Here is a 15,523-nt window from a genome sequence, read left to right on the forward strand (position 1 = left end):
AATGTCCCGATCAAAAAGACGTTACAAAAAGCCAATATGAACTATAGAAAATATAATCCATAATTTAAAGAAAGTGAGACTGAAATAAGTAGGAGAAGAGATATAGGCATTTTTTAATATCAAACACAATGACTAGGTGAAAAAGTTAAGGGGCCTAGGATCACAGGGGCCTAACTAAAAAAAACTGGTGTTTTGAATTAAGCCTAGTTTCGGTAATGCCATAACCATATTTAGTAGTGATACGAAGCCGTATAAGAGATACAGTTGGGCATATGAGCATTCCAATCTTTAATTGCACTTGTCTCAAAATAATTTGTTTGTAGATAGGCCCTGTGATCTTAAACCTCCGAGTTTATGATGATTAAAATGAATCAGGCTTTAACCAGGCACGAGAATTGAACTTCTAAATTCCCGACCTAGTCAAATGAACTGATTCGACTTAACTGACAAAAAAATAGCTGGGCGTACTGTACAGGGCCAGGATATACTTATAGTACACAACTGCTGACCCTGTACAAATCGCAAGTGCACCCCATTGTTGAATATGGCAGCCACCTCTTGTCTGGAGCCCCAAAATATCATAAAAAAACTTGACTCTGTGCAAACTCCGTTTGATAGATTCCCCTATCTTAAATATTTAGAGCCCAGGTGTCGGGTAGGTATGCTGTCCTTGTTCTAACGGTATGACAATGAAAGGTGCTCCGACGAACAAGCGTCATTGAATCCTTCGGCACCGGCACATAATCGGGAAAAAACGCCAAACGCGCGCCCAACATATGCGCACTGTTGACATTTGTGACATGAGAATGGGTCGTTTCGACGACTCGTTCTTGAGTTCAACAGCTCGGCTGTGGAACGATTTGCCGGCCTCTGCAAAATACCACCGGCACAGCTTCCCCATAGATAACATTAGGCCCTTAGGGAAAATATTTTCCTCAGGGCCTCCTGTGTGGGGTTAATGTAAAAAAAAAACAAAAAAACAAATTGCACCCATAATCGTTGCTCCCCTCAATATTTTTTTGTTTCATGAACTGGAAGTATGTAATAGCATATTTTTGTTGAAGGGGGGAATAGATAAGAAGGTGTAAAAAATATATAAAATAAGTGTATTCTACTCGTTTAGAGATGATTCATGTTCAATCCCAACCGATGTTAATATTCCCGAGCGAATTACGAGAGCATCTCAGCGACCCTCCTTGCAGTGTTGATTTGAGCGTAAAATTAAAACAATCATTGAATCAAAGTCACCTAATGGCACGCAAAGTAACCCCCACTTATCGCGGCTTGTGCATAGCAATTCGTTCGAACAATTTAACGCTTGTATGGAGCGGTAAAGCGCGGAGACTTTGACAGTGGCGGGGTGGCGTTTAAAGTTTGATCGATTTTCAACAGTAATGGTTTCGAGTTTGGATTTTGTGTTTGAAGCTTGAGGTTGAGGGAGTGTTTCCAAAATTGTTAACTTGGAATATTTCTACAGCGACATTTTAGTGAAATATCATCACTCATCACCCAAGTTATCATGAGGTATCAACTTAGTTAATCACCTATAATATATTTTACTTATTATAGATTAAAAATCAGTCACATGCATAACTACATATATTAACAGCCACCGTGGTCGAGGGGTAAGACTCTAGACTAGCAATCCGGAGGTCTCGGGTTCAAATCCTGGCGTGCGCAAGTAAATTTTATTTAACACCCCAAAAACAAATAACAAAAAAAAATTATCTGTTTAATTTTTGTTATTTCACAACTCATGCATTTAAAATAATATGAAAATATTACAGAGCACGTTACAGAGTGGAAGATATTCTCTGTGTCGCCCTGGTATCAGATCACCATTCAGAATTTTTTTTTTTTTTTAAATAAATGTTTATATGTTACATTTTTAGGCATATTTTTAACTACCATACTAGGCTAATGCCCGTGTTGTGGTAGTTATACATGAAATAATCATAACAATGACATAAAAGAACTAAAAAATACTAATTTATAGAAACATAAGAAAGAAGTAAAGAAAAAAAAACAAATTTAATGATAAATAAAACTGAAAACAAATATATTAAAATTAATAGTAAACTGAAAAATAAAGAAAAAGTATATGTATATTTAAAAAGTACAAATAAAAATTAAAAATATTAAACATTAATATTAAAATATAAACATAATTGTTTGTGTGAAAGTTTATTTATCGTAGGAAAGGTTGCTTGAAATAGCTTTAGCCGTGTTTAGTGACCATACCTGAATAGCCAGGCCTTCCCCACCTTCCTCCCCCCATTACATTCAGCCTCACAACAAACCCCAATTGGGGAAGCCATAGTCTCACTGGCTCCAGACGACTGGGAGAGCAGTTTGGACTCTTTTTCGGTATTCACATAAATAAATAAAAATACATAATTAATAATTAATCGACCGGTCGGTGGCTGAGTTGAAATCCAGTTTGGGTCCCACCCAGGCGCAATGTGTTCAATTCCTCAGCTGCCTAAGACCTCCATCACAACACAAGCAACATTTTCCACTTAGGGTGGGTTTTTTCATTTACCGAGAATGCTAAATGCAATGCTAATTGTAAAAGTAAACAGTAAAAGTCATAGAAATGAGTTTTTTCATTTGACATTTACCGTTTACTTTTACCTACAATCTTACAGCTAGGCAACCGTGCTGTAAATGCTAATTGTAAAGTAAAAAATGGCTGCCATTGCCGAAGTGACAGTTCAAGAGTTTAGAGGTTATTTTTTGTTGTAGCTATTTGGCGGTATTTGCTATTATATATTACCAATATTACTTAACAAAATGTTTGCAACAAGTGACAGTTCTTCAAGTTCTGATGATGAAGTTGTAATGAATATGACGCGACGTGTTAAGCGACATAATATACGTCGGAACATGTATCTAATGGAAGATCATGATTTTATTTGCCGATTTCGTGTCAATAAGGAAACTGCTCGACTTTTAACTACATTAATCGCAGATATGATATGTACTCCCACCGATATGTAAGTAATGGTTAATAAAATGAAATTACAAACATTTTTACAACAATTTATTCAAATTACATCACGTAAATAGAATGATAATGACTTTCTTTCTCTCCTTAGGAATAATGCTGTCAAACCATCTGAACAGCTGTTACTGGCTTTGCGGTTTTATGCAACTGGTTCAATGCAAAGAGTACTTGGGGACATCGCAAATGTACACAAAAGTACTGTATGTAAAATAATTTTCAATGTGTCAAAGGCGATAGCGTCACTCAATAAAAACTTTATATCAATGCCCAGAAGTGACGCTGAAATGTTAGAGAATAACAGAAAGTTTCATAGATTGGCCAAATTCCCAAATGTTATAGGAGCCATCGATTGTACCCATGTACCAATAACATCTCCAGGTAAATAAGCTTTTCGTGTTTTTATTTAACTGTAATAAGTAAGATTAAGAAAGGGCCCTCAGATGGTTTGGGCATGCAGAGCGAATGAATGAAGAAAGAAGGAAAAGAAAGGAAAGGAGAACATATGACGCAAATGTGAATGGTAAAAGAAGTCTGGAATGCCCGAGGAAGACGTGGCACGATCAAGTGAATCAGATACTTAAGTCGGGCCATGTCAGGAGTCAGAAAAATAGATGAGTATGTATGAATGTAAATGAGACAAAACAGTAATATTTGGTTTTCGCATATATTTATGCAATTAGAATATACTACAATATTTTATAATTTCAGGTGGAAATACTGCGGAGTTATACAGAAACCGTAAAGGTTATTTCTCATACAATGTCCAAACAATTTGTAATGCTGATCTACTAATTTTGGATATTGTATGTAGATGGCCAGGAGCTAGCCATGACAGCACCATTTTTAATGGTAGCAACATTAAAGGCAGGTTGGAGAATGGAGATTTTGGAAGCAACGTAATTTTGGGAGATGGGGGTTATGGCGTGCAGCGCTACCTTTTAACACCTCTTAGGAATCCAATTACACCAGGGCAGGAACTATACAATAGATGCCATATTCGCACCAGAAATCCAGTAGAGCGTTCGTATGGTGTCTGGAAGAGACGTTTTCCCTGCATTGCGACCAAATTAAGATTAAATCAAAACAGAATCGAAAGTGTCATACTTGCCACCGCAGTTTTACACAATATTTGTTTAAAAAAGAACATTCCTGAGGTAGATCCGGAAATGTATGTTGAGCTCGACAGATATGATCCGAATGGATAACAATGAAGGCGGTGGCAGCGGTGCGCCGACCACCTCTGGAAGCAATGCTAGGGAAGCACTCATTCATTCCTATTTTGACCACTAAGTATTTATTCCTTGTATCCTTCATATTTATGAACATAGATAACCACTTTCTTACAGTACTCCATTAAGTGACCCTTTGCAGGTTTTCATTGACATAAATTCATTAGAAATTAGAAGGATCCAACTCAATACATAGAAGTATGAATGTGGCGGAAGCAGAGGAGGTTTATATACATATATTAAATATATATTTTTTTTTGGTTGGCTGTCAGAGACGCAATGTGAAAACCATTGTACCTCGCACTTGTAACTCACGTGCAGTGTGTACTGTGCACATTATATGGAATAAGAAATAAGAAAACGAGGAATTGAAATGATGCACTCTTTTAAAAATATGATTTATGTATTATTTATTATTTAATTAACAATTAAATTCACTTAATTGTTTTTGTAATATAAGTATTTCTAAACTTTTTTTGTAGTTCAAAGTTTTCCATCTCAACAGCATGTTTTTCTTCTTTTCTTTCATTATCCCGCTTCATCATATTTATTTCCATTTGTAATTTCTCTCCCTTCAATTCTATTAAATTAGTAGTGCTGACAGAAAGATTTGTCTGTTTTGGGGAATTTTTTGTATGAAACCTTTTGCGAATGTCTGGAAAAAGATAATAAACACACTTTTTTATTTATTGGATTCATAAATTAATTTATACACAAATTTTTATTGATAAAAATGTTTCCACTTACTTCTCAAGGGAGTTTCTGCTATTCAATATTTATAAGGTCAACATCTACCACTGATGACTGCTGACATGGAAGTATATCCATTCCAGGATTTTCTTCTGAAATCAAAAAATAGCTATGTACTTAAACTTCTGCTTAAAGAAATGATGACAGTTGTTGGGAGCAAGTCTTTAACGGGCGGTTGCTTTGCAGGTTGAGATTGAAGTTTGTAAATTACATGTTTATCTGCCTGGCCGCAAGGATCTCAAGCATCTATACAACATTATAAAATTAGAGAATTTCTTACCTGAACCCATGAGCTGCTGTACAATTTGTAGTTTGTCAGCGCTTAATTTAGAACTGTTTGTGTTTGATGTAGCTGAAAAGATGAATTATATTTATATAAATACCAAACCGGCTTGTTTTTTTTTTAGACATCACCTTTGTTAAAAGTTTAACTTGTTATTATATAAAAATAACTGTAAACTGCATGAAAAATATGATGAAATAATGAGACAACAGTATTCATCACCACACCCCGCGGCAAGAGATAATCCACATTACTGCATCTACACACCACATCACATGATATACATTTATTTCCTTAGGAATATGACGTGTCTATGAGAACTTACAATCTCCATCGTATGTTGAGGAAATCCCCACAATGGATTCCTTTATAATGCCCGAAATCCACTCAGAAGTTTCCGACATTGGCGGAATGGGAGGCCCACCACCTGTTTTTTGCTGTGACTGTTTTTGCTTTCCAGCTTCCTAAAATATACAAAACACACATTTTTTTCAATTATAAACAAGTGAAATTATCACGAATAGATGAGAGATAACATCAAATGAGTAGTGATTGTAATACCTTTCTAGCAACACGCTTTATATATTCCCACTTATATTTTAGCTGCTTCGTTGTCCGGAGCACATTTGTCGATGCATTGAACTCACTTGTCAAAGAGCTCCAGGCTTTTTCCCTATCACGTGAGCCCAATGCATCAGATCTCTTGCACATAATTATGGCTCCATATTTTTGTAGCAAATCTTTTAAGATGTCGATTTCCCTCGCCGAAAAATTGTTTCCACGTTCGCTGCAAACATGTATACATTGGTTATATATTGAAAAATAACTATTAATGTTAATTTAATTGAATTTTTACTTACTTTTCGACGATAAAACTCATTATTATTATTTAAATAACAATATTTACACCAGAAGATACAATCATAAACAACGCAATACGCATAGAATTCATAGAATGTTTGACATTTAATGTGTGAGTTGCCACATGAAAAAAATATATGAACAGCTCCCAAAACAAAAGTTTGGGAATTAGATTAGTTATCATGCTGTCATCCCTATTTACCTTTACTTTAGCAGTTGGCGTCGTGAAAAAACTCATTTTTCCTTAAATGTCAAATGTATTGCGAAAGTAACTGTAAACTGCACTGCTAAAAGTAAAGGTAAATGAAAAAACCCACCCTTAGTGTGGTAATGGTATTTGGAGATTTTCAAATATTGTCAGGTTATTCGTAACCTGGAAAAAAAGCAATTTTCTCTCTTTTTTGTAAACTGTCCGGAACCAGTGGGACTACGGCATCCCCAATTTGAGGAGCGTTGTGAGACTGAAGGAAATGGGAGTAGAACGAGAAGTAAAATATGAAGGTTGAAAGTACATGGCTATTCAGATCTGGTCTCAAAACACGGCCAAAGCCCATTTCAAGCAACTTACGTACACCAGGGCGATAATACACAAACGGTAACGGCAACACAAAAGATAAAGGTTTAAGCCAGAGGTTCCCAAAGTGGTCTATATGGACCCCTGGACCCCCAGGGGTCGATATCGGCATGCTGGGGGTCTATGTCAGCGAGAAAAAAATTTGGGGGTCCATGAGATTCAAATGGGGGTACATACGGGCGGACCCCCATTTAACTCTAGTCAACATTTAGGAGACAATAGACCTAACATAAATATAATAGACTGAAAAATTACTTATTTGATATTTGTGTTTTTATATTTCGTAAAGTTGTTAATTGAGTTATATAAATAGAGTCTACGTTCCTTTTCTCTCGTCAGAATTAATATATTCAAGCAAAACATTGCACATTGGAAGCCGCGATTTTTCCGTGTTCCCCAACTTGTTTTTGAAAAACGTCCAGGGTAATAATGACGTTCAACATTTAAATGCACTTCACACAGACTTCAAAACTAAGTTTGAGGACATTTTGACTATGGAAATGCAACGTTGAAGAATCGGATATCATGTGACAAGAAGAAATGACCGGAATTAGCACTGACAAAGAACTTAAGGGGCAGTTCTGTAGCGACAGCTACAGAAAGAAATCCCCGTTGTTTATCCTGCTTCATTTTCATTTGGTGTAATACCTCACAAGTGTGCCCCTGTCTGCACAATGTAAAGACAGAGCAACTATACCGCCACCCGATTGTAGGACAGACAAGGGAAGGGAATATTTTTAATAAAAAAATAAATGATTATCACATGGGACGTTAATAGTTTTAGGTTAGGAAAATTCAATATTCGGCAGGCAGGGGGTCTACGGAAAAAAAAAATTGGCAAGTGGTCTAAGGGGCAAAAAAGTTTGGGAAACTCTGGTTTAAGCCAAATCAAGCAACTTTTCAATTCTGAAAGCTGGTATTTTACAAGCACGATACTGACAGTAACTAAATATCACTAGTCTGTCAACTACTATTAAGTTTGGCGGACCTTTAAATGGGACTTTACAGCGGTAATAAGGAAGATTGATAAATCCACAAAAAAATCAAGCATCTCTTGTCAGCTGGATTTACCGCAGTAACAAAAAAGTGTCGCTTTATTTATACGAAATCATTATGGTAAACTCGGCTTTGTCCGGAGACATGGGTATTTCGAAGACCGATATTCACGTAGATAGATTGATAAGGGAGATCCCTTTTTCATTAGTTACGGATTGGTTTGTGTTTGTACCTTACTTTGATATACAGTGAACTAGATGGCTACATAGGAGATCACGAAACTTCAAATTTTGTACTACAATACAATACATCCATTTCTAAATGCCTTTTAAAACGTAATTTTTTTTTAAAGTATATTTGGTTATAAAATTTTACATATTCTAAAACTACTATATTCTATTATCTATTTGTACTTTACAAAATAGAGACATCGGCGTTTTGCGCCGTTTGCGGTTGCTTCATTCCTTTCCCATAATTCGTGGTACGGCTCGCGCAAATTGTGTCCTGTTTATACGCAGCCTTAGCTTCCTTAACAGTTGAACATTTTAAAACTTTTGTAATCAATATTGTTTTGTGTAGCCGATAAATTTGTCTTAGGAAATCGAAAATCGTTGCAGCTTCTCGTAGGAAAGCCATGGATTGTACTATTAATACCAACATATAATCTCAGATTTAACTTTTGATTGAGGATTGAACCTTCCTACCCAGAAACTGGAGTCAGCAACTCTACCAACTTCGCCAAACGCCGATCGGGTAGGACCGATATTTATTTACAAAATACACTTCTGTAATGTCATCCGTCATTAGAGAAATACTAAATTTCCGCGTGTGTGTACGTGATTGTCACCATTGATAGAATAATAATAATAATGCTAATAACATTAACATTTATATAGCGCAGTTTAATGTCATTTCATTTCAAGTGCGCTTAACTATAACAAACTTAAAAACTGTAATTTAGTATTAGTGGTCATGTTCTTAAAATTATTCCTACAGTGTGCCTTACCCAATACAGATCTAATATTATAACACTTAATATACAGTTTATACAAAGTGATGACAACACTTAGAATAACAACAGGACAGGACAAAACAAGAATATTAAAACTAAAAACATAATATAAAACAGGAGAAAGTTTGTGCTCAGAAATGAGAATATTATGAACAGACATTTTAAAATCTACAAGTATCGAAATATCGAAAAGAAGTTAAGATTTATTTAGAATGACATTGTCATCGACAACGAGTCAATCTGCCGAGTATCAGTTTGATCGGTTGTCGAGAATGGATTAATTGCCGTTTCCAAGATTTGCATGAACTACCGAAAACAAAGATGAAATACAAATTAATACGTTTAATTCTACCCTTCCATTGTTTTATTCGACATTTCAAAATTACAACGTAACGAAGTATCGATTATTTTAAGAAAAACGATTGCTTCATAAAATCTCCTGTATTATAACTGATGTATAAACAAATTCATACACTATTAACTTTAGAAGAAGTGATACGCCTTCATTGAAGAAATGATTATGTTGGCCTTGATGTAGGTATTTTGACTTCTCTACTTTTTTCTGAAACTTTTCTCAACTCCACACAATGAAAATAATGACCCTAAAGGCCTATGTCATATTTGGAGATGCTGTGGGGACGATCTTTTAAAATCCAGGCAAAAGGGAGGGGAAACCAGGAAATCTATGTTTGAAACAAAAAAAAACTATCGAGGATGTTTTAAACATTGAGGATGTTGTGTGGATGTTCCCTTTTACGGCAAGGACGGAGAAGAAGTTCTGAGAAGGTAAAAGGTATGAGGATTGGATCATGGTGTCCAGAAGTGACGGACATAATATATCCCTCCCACTGCGGCGCAAGACGATGGGTCTAGAACCCAGTTGGAGAGGTCAAAAGGTCTCCCCAAACCAGCCTCTCCCGATCTGGCCCGCCATGCAGCTGGTGGGCAGGCGCATCCTGAATTAGGCCATAGGTGACCTGTGGCAGTGATGTTGGTTATCCAATAAATGGTTCCCGAGGCGGCGGTACCCAAACCTGCCTCCCAAATTTAAGAAATAAATATGAAATTTTAAAACTACACTTTTCGGGTCTCATTTTCATTGTAAGGAATACTGATTTGAAATATTTTTTCAACTGTCAAAAAATGGTGACGAAGCGACGAGTAATATTAATTGGCTGGTAGATGCTGTTTCATTACGATCATAATCAAAGTTTGTTTTCCGAAACATTTAATAATATAATAATATTTCGAACGCTCGGAGATACAGCGGTACTGTGCTATAATATGACAATGAAACAAGACAAGATAGCTACCAAAACTTTCGAAACATTTCGAATCGATACGCTATCATTGTACCCAGCGGTGCCATCCAATTTCCGCGTTTCCTAATAAAAATTCTTCATATAAATACTGTAGTTACTAAACCCATTTGCAAACATACAGAGGCATGAAATTACGCGGAGAAAACTTACTGATATGAAATGTTGTTAATTTATTAAAAATCTGGTCAAATTATTCATTAAGTTATTATAAGTTTTTATATTTAGTAAGTTTTCTGGTTAAAAACGGAACGAGGCTTATAAAGAATAGTTGGACAAATTTCATACCAATCAGTAGAGCACGAATATGTTATGAGGAAGTAGAAACACGTGTTCTTAAAAATAATAATATTATAGCATCTAGTACTCTACATTTATTCGGACAACGCCACCTTTTCATATACATTCTGAATTACTAATATTTTATTAGGAATAGGTCATGCACTCACATTTTTAACAGTATCTTGATTTAAAAAAGCCGTACAAATTTTTCTCATTATAATTATTAGGTACAAAATTCTCTTCTTATAGGGTGAATAATTTAGTTAATTTCTATGGTACTGTGCAGAAACATATTTAGCGCAAGTTGTTTCAGAAAAATGCATGAAAAATTACACAGGATGTTTCTAGAGGGATCCCTACGGATTTATGTTATTTATATTTATGATTAATAAAAATAGGACCTTCCATTAAGATATTTTATGTAAAACGGTTTGAAAATTTAATAAAACGATTTTCAACTATAAAATTAGCGGTAACTACCAGATTTTATTTTTCTAAACGATGCATTAATAATTTTCCGAGGGATCCCTCTAGAAATATTTGAGAATTTATTAATACGTTTATTAGAAATAATTAAAATAAACCCCACGGAAAAATCGATTTTCTATGCCTGCTAGGGCAAAGTCGACCGTAGGTCCGTCCATTATGCCGGGCCGCGCGCCGAATATTGTTTTTACACGACTTCATCACTTATGTAGTTAAGATTCCCACTTTATATTAGAGATTTGATAAGGCAAATTAAATAGCAGGTCTGTCCAATACATTAGAACCGCGCATCGCATATTTATGTGCACGGTTGCTTCACTTAGGTCGTTAAGATTCTGGCTTTCTTTTAGGGTATTCTCTCGTCTTAAATTAATTATCATCTACATTTTTTGTTATTCTTTTTTTCTTTTCTGTTTAATTGTTTCATTAAATTCTCTTCGTGAATTCTTTTCTTTTCACTAAATTGTTACGACTGTTATTACAACTGTGGTGTACTTTAACTGTTACTAACGTACTCTACAATGACACCTGAGCACAGGTTCTCATAGTGAGATGGTTCAGAAATATAATAAATTAAGCATTTACATAAAGCTGATTATTTCCCCCCCTCTAATACCTTGTTTAATTTCAAACGTGTATGCTCGATATCTTCGATATTTTATAATAAGCCATATTCTAAAACTTCCGGTAATTGTTTGGTTTCGGTTGCCTCCTTCTACCTTTTAAAAGGTCTGCTCAGAAGATTTTCATTTCTGAGCACAAGCTGCCTCCTGTTTTATATTATGTTTTAGTTTTTTTTATTTTATTATTCATTTATTTAACGCCCGGAGGGCTTTTACATGTGGGTGGTACAATTTTAATGACAGTTTTGAAACATAAGAAAGAAATAATAAAAATAAAATTACATTAAAAAATAATATATTCAAGAAACAAAATTGAAAATAACAAGAACATAAATTAAAATATACAGCGATTTGACTGGTTTACAAAAATATAACTTCGATTTAGTAATAGTGTTGAAATAAGTATTTTACGTAATCCACAAAATTCGCAAAGTTAATATTAAATATATCGACATCACCTAAGTATTGGTTTCCCATAGTGTGAAATAATATTTAATATTCTTGTTTTGTCCTGTCCTGCTGTTATTGTTATTCTTTTGTCATCACTCTGTATAAACAGTATATTTAGTGTTATAATATTAGATCTGTATTGGGTAAGGCACACTGTGGGAATAATTTTAAAAACATGACCACTAATACTAAATTACCGTTTTTAAGTTTGTTATAGTAAAGCGAACTCGAAGTGAAATGACACTAAACGCTATATAAAGGCCATGTTATTATTATTATTATATTATGCATTACTTGCACTAATCATCTATTTACCTGTAAAATGTACATACAAGTATATAATTTTTTTTAAAACGCTTTAACCGTGTTTTGAACATACCCAAACATCCAGGTACTTTCCTTTCCACTTAATTCAGCCTCAGAATTAAGTTCGAGACGCAATTGTCCTACTAGATCTGAACAGTTGAGACTCTTACGTATATTAATACGTAAATTAAAAAAATTAAATTAATGATTATTAAAAAAAGCTTCTTTCAACTAACATAATATATTACGCCTTTCCTAAAAAAATTCATTCATTCGAATGCCAACCGTTCCAGTGGAAAAATTGCACGATTAGCCTTCGAATTGATTCCGCACTCAACATATTCTCCGGATTAGTTGTTAGCAGTTAAGAAACTCATAACAGATGTTCAAGCTCTGGAGGAGATGGGAAGAAAATGGGTAGCCGATATACAGAAAAACCTAATCAATATCATAGGAATGGAGAATAGATAGACATGGATTATTGGGGAGATTAGAGAAAATCATCCCATCACACAGAAGAGCAAAAACAGAATACATCCTTAATTATTAATGCTGTCTTTTATGATGATTCGTTGATCTCCGGGTTCATTTTCTTAACTCTAAGCATTTCGTGCTGATTACCAGAGTTTAAAACCACTAAAAAATAATTCAATTAATTTTAGAATCTTGAAAATGTTTCTGATATTTAAAAAAAACCTTTTCCGTAGTAAGCGTTCAAAAATAAAAAGAAGATTACTGAAGATGGTTTAAAAGGGAGATATATCAATACGAATGTTAGAGGGAGCGCGCTAATATAAAAAAAAACTATTATAATTATTGATAATGCAACACAACTTATTCAAATAACAGCAAAAATCTTTTACTGTGATTTTTTCGGTGACCGGATAAATCATCACAATAATAATTCATCACATCTTTAAAAAGTTATATAAAGTCATGAAAAGTGATGAAACAAAAACTTTATTAACTGGGTTAAAAGTAGGTTAGGTAAAATTTTTTTTCATCATTTCCAATGACTTTATATCACTTTTTAAAAGTGTGTTGAATTGTCACTGTGTTGAGTTATCATGGAACCGATTTTTTCATATCTAGTAAAAAAAATAACAGAACCAGGTGAGTTTTTCGATAATTTTCTGAGCATACTTTGCGATTTTTTTCTATCGAGGGTATTTGATATAATTATCTTTTCATCTCATTGAATAGATTTACATTGTCTTAAAAAAAATGTGTTCAAGGGAATTGTGTAATATTCAGAATGTGGGGTTCATAATTCATATATCTCGATTGTGCCCATCACTATTTTGCGCACCGCCAAACCCTATCTGGTACAACCCATTTCAATGCAACCATTCTAGGTACAAGAAGGTACTTAACAGCACTCAAAAACGTTTTAATTTTTTACGTTTATTTAAATGTGAAATACGCAATTATTATTATTATAATTCATGGTGTTTTCGATACACTCCTTCGGTCGCACAACCGTCCTCTCTCTCCGCCACATAAAGGGGTGCACTCCATTATTATATGGGTCTGTACAACACAATAAATAATATATGTACATACAAAAATGCGTGCAATTTTCACGGTGCACGGTTTTAAAACGCCCTTTGTTCGCACTTCCATCACGTCAGGTCGCGTTAGCGGACATAATGGCGGACGCATGAAAGCTGGCGAAGCGAAAGAAGCTGTTATGTAGACTTAAATAATTCACATCCATGTAACATGATCGTGGCTTGGAACTAAACAAAAAATACCTAGACGTGTGATGTACACCGATTTGAAATAAGACAGTTGTCGCTAATTTACGTAAGACCTTTCGACCGAATGAATCTGTTCAAGAGAAAAATCGATATTTGAAAAACGAAAACGTTCGAACAATTTCATCATAAGATTAACCTTACTTTGGGGCACGCAGCCAAGCCCATATCACAGTTCTATAGGTTTTTATCTTCAGTGTGTCTGATGAAGAGTGGATCTGCGCTTTCTTAAGCGGGGTCTCTTGCGACCGTTTCCATAAACAATACCTCAAACGTTACGTCATACATTTTGGTTTTCGTTCACATTCCATCTCATCCCTTTGTTGAAACATTGGGGTGCGGTGGACGTGGCCAAATACATTTTTCACTATTTTTTAGATGTCTGATTAGAAAGAACTGTCGAGACGAGTTTTGACGTTCTTGCAGTTTGAGCGATCACAGAATTTTTTTAATCAGGAAGGAAACCGATCTCCAGTTCGATAGTACCTTCGACCACAAAATGTATATATTTATATCAGGAATTGAAAATGTAAGACAGATTTGGTTTATGTAATTTCACCCGCGTCTCGTAAACTGAGTTCGAAGAATTAGTTTTGTTTATTTGGCTAAATATTAAAACAAAAGAAAAATGGGAAGTGACGTCATTTCACCATAATATTTTTACGTGAATACCGAACAAAAGTCCCAACTGTATGGAGCCAGTGAGACAATGGAATCCCAAATTGCGGTATTTTATGAGGCTGAAGGTAACGGGGAAGGGAAGGAGATGGGGAAGAGGAATGTGGGGAGGTACCTGGCTATTCAGATCTGGTCACCAAACACGGCCAAAGCCATTTCAAGTAACGTTTCAATTCTCGCTCAACGTGCCGCAAATACACTATATATTATTTTAGAGTGATTTTTGAAATAACACAAATTAATAAAATTTACAGGCGCACGCCGGTTTTTGAACCCGCGACCTCCAGCTTGCTAGTCGAGAGCCTTACCCATCGACCACGGAGGCCTCGAAAATTAACATTGAAATTTGACGAACTGTAATGGTTGTTTCACAGTATTTGATGAAAAACCTACTGGTAAACAATCCGTCCTTAGAGATCTTGTACTTTTCTAAGGGGTTTGAAAAATGTGAAAATACAAGATTAGCCACTTGATAATCCCCGGGAAAAGTGATTGAAGATTTAGCTGCGAGACGCACTTGGTGTCAAAATCTACGTGACTGATCGCAGTTTATCGCAGTATTTTTCCGGGCTGCTGCCTGCAGGGTGAACATTTCCTGATGATAGCCAACCTGCGATAGGAGAGGGCGTTAGGTACCAGAGGAAGAAAATATACCTACGTGAGTTCTTTTCCGACATTTAAGAGGAAGCCACAAGCCAAAAATGTGTATATTCTTGGTATACCTTATATTGTAGGTAATAGGCACAGACATATGAATATTAATAGACGAGAAGATAATGGCGAGGGGTAAAATCAACTGTTGAAGAACGAAGGGGGTAAAGCTGACTGTGATTCGTCAATAAATCAATCTGACAGTAAATAGGCATCTCGCATTATGATATCACCATTTAGTTCTTAAAAGTAAAATCTG

At 35.1% G+C, this 15,523-nt stretch overlaps 2 protein-coding genes and 1 long non-coding RNA gene across 3 annotated transcripts in view; 1 reads left to right on the top strand and 2 right to left on the bottom strand.

Annotated features, from left to right (window-relative positions):
- LOC149410535 (uncharacterized) overlaps nucleotides 1-15,523 on the bottom strand; it is a 429,087-nt gene that overhangs the window by 189,270 nt on the left and 224,294 nt on the right. The gene's annotated exons all lie outside the window — the stretch shown is intronic.
- On the top strand, nucleotides 2,534-3,852 carry LOC149410536 (uncharacterized). Its single transcript, XR_016304972.1, has 3 exons — nucleotides 2,534-2,996; nucleotides 3,099-3,385; nucleotides 3,716-3,852. It is a non-coding gene; the product is annotated as an uncharacterized LOC149410536 (long non-coding RNA).
- On the bottom strand, nucleotides 4,751-6,437 carry LOC149410537 (myb/SANT-like DNA-binding domain-containing protein 3). Its single transcript, XM_089647781.1, has 6 exons — nucleotides 6,130-6,437; nucleotides 5,831-6,056; nucleotides 5,595-5,733; nucleotides 5,267-5,338; nucleotides 4,984-5,078; nucleotides 4,751-4,891 (listed from the first exon to the last, which is right to left on the bottom strand). The coding sequence occupies exons 1-5, from the start codon at nucleotides 6,147-6,149 to the stop codon at nucleotides 5,002-5,004; spliced, it is 534 nt and encodes a 177-aa protein (XP_089503907.1). The 5' UTR covers nucleotides 6,150-6,437; the 3' UTR covers nucleotides 4,751-4,891; nucleotides 4,984-5,001.

Source organism: Hesperophylax consimilis, chromosome 27 (assembly GCF_061612785.1).
Source record: "Hesperophylax consimilis isolate HC1 chromosome 27, BYU_Hcon_1.0, whole genome shotgun sequence".
In the NCBI taxonomy this organism is placed as follows: Eukaryota; Metazoa; Arthropoda; class Insecta; order Trichoptera; family Limnephilidae; genus Hesperophylax; species Hesperophylax consimilis.

Excerpts from the sequence above, each read along its gene's own strand:
- LOC149410537 (XM_089647781.1), bottom strand. The coding sequence starts at position 6,149 with ATGAGTTTTATCGTCGAAAA. Across the intron at positions 5,734-5,830 it reads TAAAGCGTGTTGCTAGAAAG|GAAGCTGGAAAGCAAAAACA; the intron begins GTATTACAATCA and ends TGTATATTTTAG. Across the intron at positions 5,339-5,594 it reads CTCAACATACGATGGAGATT|CTACATCAAACACAAACAGT; the intron begins GTAAGTTCTCAT and ends TCATCTTTTCAG.